Source organism: Anolis sagrei, chromosome 1 (genome assembly GCF_037176765.1).
Source record: "Anolis sagrei isolate rAnoSag1 chromosome 1, rAnoSag1.mat, whole genome shotgun sequence".
Taxonomy (NCBI): domain Eukaryota; kingdom Metazoa; phylum Chordata; class Lepidosauria; order Squamata; family Dactyloidae; genus Anolis; species Anolis sagrei.
Genome location: NC_090021.1, coordinates 7,441,968 through 7,448,389, shown reverse-complemented (window position 1 = coordinate 7,448,389; position 6,422 = coordinate 7,441,968). Strand labels below are relative to the sequence as shown.

The following is a 6,422-nucleotide window of genomic DNA, read 5'->3' as shown; positions in this document are numbered from 1 at the left end:
GTTCTTCCTAATGTTTAGGTGGAATCTCCTGTCTTGCCATTTGAACCCATTGCTCTTCTGGTCTCCAGGGCAGTGGAAAACAAGCTTGCTCCCTCTTCCTTATGGCATCCCTCCAAATACTTAAATATGTATTGTCGAAGGCTTTCATGGCCGGAATCACTGAGTTGTCGTAGATTTTTCGGGCTGTATGGCCATGTTCTAGAAACATTCTCTCCTGATGTTTCACCTGCATCTGTGGCAGGCATCCTCTGAGGTTGTGAGGTCTGTTGGAAACTAGGAACATTAGGTTTATATTGATGGGGATTGGAAATATATTGTATGGCAAGAACACTTTTCCTCTGGGTGGATCTTGGTCCTGACTCTCGGTCTTGCAGCTCTTCTGATGTCTGTGGTGAAGTCTCCATTGGCCTACCTCCAACAGACAAGAGTTCTTTCTCCCACCCAGGACATTCCACAGATAGATAAACCCCATTTCCCTAGTTTCCAACACACCTCACAACCTCTGAGAATGCCTGCCATAGATGCAGGCAAAACATCAGGAGAGAATGGTTCTAGAACATGGTCAGACAGCCCAAATAACCTACTTAAATATGGCTCTTATATCTCCTTCTCTCAACCTTCTCTTCTGGAGACTAAACAGACCTAGCTCTTTAAGCCGCTCCTCAGGGGGATTCATGGTCTCCAGACCTTTGATCATTTCAGTCACTCTCCTCTGAACATCATCTTATGGTTGCCTCCAAAGGGCTGTTGAATGTATGGCAGTAGAGATGTCAGAAGGCAGAAACTTTAGGGCAAGGTGGTCAGGTTTTCTTCAAACTGAATCACAGAGCAAAGAAATAGCAGTGAATATCTAAAGTGTATAGTTGTATGAGAATATCAGCACAACGTGTGGCTTGGGGTAGGGTAGGGTCACTGCCCTATATGCCAGGATCCAATCCCAGATTATCTGATTTAAACTGGATTATATGCTAGATAATCTGGATTAAGATCCTGGGATATACGGGCAGAGTGGAAAGGGCCATAGAGAAGCAAATTCTGGGTTTAGGAATATTCCAAAAGGCACTCCAAGTGAAACACACCATGCTTATTATAGACATAGTTGTGATACAAGTGTATTTAGAAAACTGCAGACACTTCTGGTTCCACCGCTTCAAAGTTGATATTGTAGAGCTATTGTTACCATGTGCTTCAGATGTTAGGATTTGGCCAAAGTCTCTTTGGGTTTTTGAGGCTGAGCATGGATTTGAACCCTGGTCTCTCGGAGTTTTGGTCCAACATCGAAGCCACAAAACTTGCAAGTCAATTCCAGTATAAGGAATGGCACTTTCCTCCAGATCTGAACCCTAGTTTTTCCAGAGCTCTATATTTCAACCACTGCATCACACTTATGGTTGCTTGAATATTATAGATACCAAAAGAGGTAAGTGCAATGGTCAATTGGTAGAAGCAACGCTTGGCTTCTGAAAGGTCAAGGATGGGGATGGGCCAGCTTGGGCCCTCCTTGTGTTTTGGACTTCAGCTCCCACTACTGGCTGTTAGGAATTGTGGGAGTTGAAGTCCAAAACACAAGGAGGGCCCAAGCTGGCCCATGCCTGCTTTAAAGAATAGTAATAATGTTTAATTCTATTGTAATGTTTCATATATTTGTAGATTTAAAATTGTATTGAAATGTAAGCTGTTTTGGCCCCTTCCACACAGCTGTATAAAATCCACACTTAACTGGCTTACATGGACTCTGATAATGCAGTTCAAAGCAGATATTGTGGATTATCTGCCTTGATATTCTGGGTTATATGGCTGTTTGGAAGGGCCCTTTCAGACAGGCCCTATATCCCAGGATCTGATCCTAGGTTTTCTGTTTATCCCAGATTATCTGGCAGTGCAGACTCATATAATCCAGTTTAAAGCAGAAAACCTGGGATCAGATCCTGAGATATAGGGCGTCTGGAAGGGCCCACAGTCTCCTTATGGAGACAAAAGTGGTGTATAAATAAAACGTAATATTAAATTGTAGAACAGAAATCTGTTCCTGGTTTGAAAGTGTTATTTTCTTTTTAATTGTGCAGCCCTTACTTTGGAAGTAGTAGTTCTCATCCAGAAACTGTGTGACTGCCACAAACTATTGGCTGTTCAAACAGTTTGCAGACAGACAGAAATTATGACATTAAAACAGGCATGGGGCAAGCTTGGACCCTCCAGGTGTTTTGGACTTCAACTCCCGCCATTCCTAACAGCCTTAGGCCCCTTCCTTTAGCCAAGAAGCAGGAATATTGCATTCAAATCACCCCTGAGAACTGGGAAGCCCTGGCCCTTGACCGCTCCAGCTGGAGGTCAGCTGTGACCAGCAGTGCTGCAGAATTTGAAGCGGCACGAATGGAGGGCGAAAGAGAGAAACGTGCCAAGAGGAAGATGTGTCAAGCCAACCCTGACTGGGACCGCCTTCCACCTGGAAGCCAATGCCCTCACTGCGGGAGATCATGCAGGTCAACAATAGGGCTCCATAGTCACCTACATACCCACCGCCAGTACATCGAACTTGGAAGACAATCTTACTCGGACAAGTAAGTAAGTAAATAAGTCAGCCAAAATATTGCCACCATGTGTATGTTGGTGGGAAGGAGAACACAACAACAAACCAAACCCTGTCAAGGGGAAACCTTTACCTTTACTGGTAGTGTGTGGGATTCTGACTTCTTTTGAGTTGTAGGGCCTTGGGCAATGAGTGGGATGTTGTGGGAGAGAGAGCAGCAACACAAAAGGGGTTTCAGCCAAAATATTGACAATGACCTCCTTGGCATACCCCCCCCACCGCCTCTTTTCCCCAAAGGCCTTGCAAGTGTCCCTTCTCTTCCGACCCGCAAAGGTGGCGTCTTCCCAGGTCTCGAAGGAATAAGGCAACGTCAGCCACAATCGTTTTGTCTCTTTGTTTTTTTTAAACTCTTGCAAATTCAATTAACAAAAAGCTACACAGTTTTTTTTTGTTTTTCACACATCCAACAAAATTCCAGAAAGAGGAAAGAAAGAGCCCCCTCCTCCCCGCCCGCCCCCTCCAAAAAGCAATGCTATTTAAGAGCAATCCCCTTTAAGAGAACTAAAAAGAGAAGAAGGAAACCAAATTGTACAAGAAGTTTGTCTGTTTGTTTGTTTTGAGCTATTTACATTGAAAGGCCTGAGAGCGGGGCGGGGTGGGCGGCAAAGAAGAAGCTTGTCTCCCGTTCTGCAAAGAAATGCCTTTTAAAAAATTATAATCAATATTATTTTTTTTAAATAGTTTTTAAGCTACTTTGGCTGTTAAACAGAATCAAAGCAGAGAACCGACTGCTTAATTTTAATCTGATTTTCTTTCTTTTTAAAAAATATCTACAATAGTGGCCGGAGGAGGCGACTTGGCCGAGAGCTGCGCATCCCTCCCTTCATTCGGACAGGACTTGGGGCGTAAGTCCTATGGAAATGAATGGAAGGACGGCGGTCCAGAGGGCACTTGGTGCGTTGCTCTCAGAGCGGCGGTGGCCTCCTCCCCCTCCTCCTCCCTCCCGCTAAAAATATTGCAATTATTCCCCCAAACTGTACTTATATTAGTTTTTGTGTGAGAGTCCAACCCACCCTGTTTCTCATATATATATATACAGAGGCCTCTTTTTTTTTCACACCTTAGGGAGGCGGTCTATATACCGGTAATAAAACATAAGGGGTTTTGGGGGGAAATGGGTGGGTCAAAATACTCTGTCATTAATTATTATTACTATTATTATTATCATCATCATAATTCTTATCATTCTCGCTTTCCTCAAAATTGACAAATTCACGATTGCTAGAAAAAAGCTGATTGCACAAACAGGTTGGGGATGGGGGGCGGGCGGTGGGGGGCGAAGGGTGTGTGTCTTCAACAGCGGAAAGCGTCTCTTCCCACAGAAGAGACGGGCAGGATTGTCCCCCCCGATTCCCGTTCGGCTGAAGGCGCAAATCAGTGACAGATCCAGCTGAAACTGAGAACCCGAATCCCCCTCCGATTCCTCCTCTCTCGAAACGCCCAGCAAAACGCCCTTTTTCCCCCCCTCGCGCTCCGCCCCCCCGCCGCTCCCCCCCCGCAAAGAACCTCCATCAGGGATAAGAAGCCAGCAACTGATTACAAAAATAAGGATCATCTCTAAATTTTGGCTCAACTGTTCCGTCTTGTCGCTCTTTTGCTGACATCCAACACCTTTAGGAAAAAAAAAAAATAAAGATAGAAAGGAAAACAAATTATTTTGCTCCAAACACTACCAGAGCCGAAGAAGGAGAAGAATGGCTGAAAGTGTTTTTTTTTTTTGAGATATCAAAAATCTCAGAAAAATATATAATATATATTTATATATTTATATATATCTCTGTATGTTTTAATTATTATTATTTAAATTTCACATTCCTTTTTTTCTTTCTTTTGTTTGTTTGTCATCGTCGTTGTTGAAAAGCGGGGCTATTCCGTCAGTAGCTGCTGAAGGAGGCTTTTCTGCTGGGCTTGCGGCGTCTGGGAGCCCCCCGGGGTCTTCTGGCCGCCCACCGGGCCGGGCGCATTCAGGTAGGGGTCTCCGCCCACCAGGTTGACCGTACACTGGACGTCCGCAAAGACCTGGACCTGCTGGACCTGCCGACAGGGAGTGAGAGAGAGAGAAGGAAGGGGAGAGGGAAGGAGGGAGAGAGGAGGGAGACCCTGTTAGCCGGGCGCAGGAATATGGGGGGGAGGCCCGAGGCGGGCCAATGGCGGAGCAGGAAGCTACGGTGAAGTGGAAACTCACTAGAGAGAATGCCTCTAGCCTGAAGTCACCACAGAGAAGAAGAACTCTTCTGTCTTCTTGCCCTACAAAAAGAAAACCGCTGCACTCATTCGGGTCAGAGCTCGGAAAGAAAGAAGCAAAACGTTCATATGTTTCTCTTGAATTCAAATCAGGCACAATTGACAGCAGGCCTGGGCCAACTTCGGTTCTCCCTCTGGGTGTTTTGGACTTCAACTCCCACAATTCCTAACAGCCTACCGGCAATAGTTTTTTGTTTCATTGTGCCCAGGAACTATATAATTGTGCCGGGGTGGTCCATGCCTTAGTCACCTCTAGATTGGACTACTGTAATGCGCTCTCCGTGGGGCTGCCCTTGAAACGGCTCGGAAATTTCAACTGGTCCAACGGGCAGCAGCCAGGATGTTAACTGGTGCTCCTTACAGAGAGAGGTCAACCCTCCTGTTTAAGGAGCTCCACTGGCTGCCGTTTACCTGCCGAGCCCAATTCAAGGTGCAGGTGCTTACCTACAAAGCCCTAAACGATTTGGGACCAGCCTACCTGCGTGACTGCATCTCCGTTTACGAACCCACACGCTCACTTCGTTCATCCAGAGAAGCCCTGCTCGCGATTCCACCTGCGTTGCAGGCGCGTTTGGTGGGGACGCGAGATAGAGCCTTTTCTGTGGTAGCCCCCCGGCTTTGGAACATCCTCCCCAAAGACATCAGACAGGCCCCTTCGCTGGCTGTCCTTAGGAAGAACTTGAAGACCTGGCTGTTCCGATGTGCCTTTCCAGAACAGGAAAACTCCAGCAATATGTCCCAGAAGCACTTTATTAGAGTTTAAGATTGCCTGCACACTGCACTTGCCCTAAAATCTGATATACCACCTGTCACACCCAGCACTTTTTAATCTGTACCCATTACATTTGGCCCGGCCCTAGTTTTATCGTGTCTTGGTGTATTGTTTTTAGTTGTTTGATATTGCTTTAATTGTTTTTGATTTGCTTTAAGTTGTGTATTTGTTATGCTATTGTTTTATTGAGGCCTTGGCCTTTGTAAGCCGCATTGAGTCCTTCGGGAGATGCTACCGGGGTACAAATAAAGATAATAATAATAATAATAATAATAATAATAATAATAATATAACTTTGCCCATATTACTCCATCACTGGTGTCTGGACCACTGCTTGCCTGAATACCTCACAAAACCAAGAACCCCATGTTTCTATAACATGGCAGTTAAAGTGGCATCAAAGTGGTACAACGGTATGGTGTGAAAGAGGCTCTGAGTCTAGAAATGTTTTTAGAAAGGGGCAAAATGGAAGGGTCTCATCCACCCCACCTTGGGCCAAAGAAGTTGAACTGAGGCAGGAATGCAAGAGGAAGGTAGGCAGAAAGAAAGAAACCCCGTGAATGTTTTGCTTGAAGGTTTGCTTGGTGCTTCCCCCTAAAACAGGGGTGGTCCAGGTGAATTTCCCCACTGACCCCCGCCAAGTACGCTGCAATAATAGAGCCTAAAGGAAGAGGGGCTTCCAAGCACCATCTGCCCCACGGAACAGCAACCGTTTCTCTCTTCACTTCCGTTTCCTTCAGACTCCGTCTCCTTCCCCACAATTTAATGAAGGGCATCACAGCCCTTTTTATGCTGTACTAGCATTGCCTTTCCCAT

The 6,422-nt window shown here is 45.7% G+C and overlaps 1 protein-coding gene across 3 annotated transcripts in view; it reads right to left on the bottom strand.

Annotated features, from left to right (window-relative positions):
* Nucleotides 1–2,910: 2,910 nt before the first annotated feature.
* Nucleotides 2,911–6,422, bottom strand: part of LOC137095803 (nuclear receptor coactivator 1-like) — a 79,781-nt gene continuing 76,269 nt past the window's right edge. For 2 of the 3 annotated variants that reach the window (XM_067462633.1, XM_067462635.1), the window contains exon 18: nucleotides 2,911–4,624. In XM_067462633.1, coding sequence (XP_067318734.1) covers nucleotides 4,457–4,624 — 168 coding nt within the window. In that variant the 3' untranslated portion in view covers nucleotides 2,911–4,456. Of the gene's footprint in view, nucleotides 4,625–4,775; nucleotides 4,838–6,422 lie in introns of all 3 variants that reach the window. The other variant, XM_067462641.1, reaches the window with a different exon arrangement.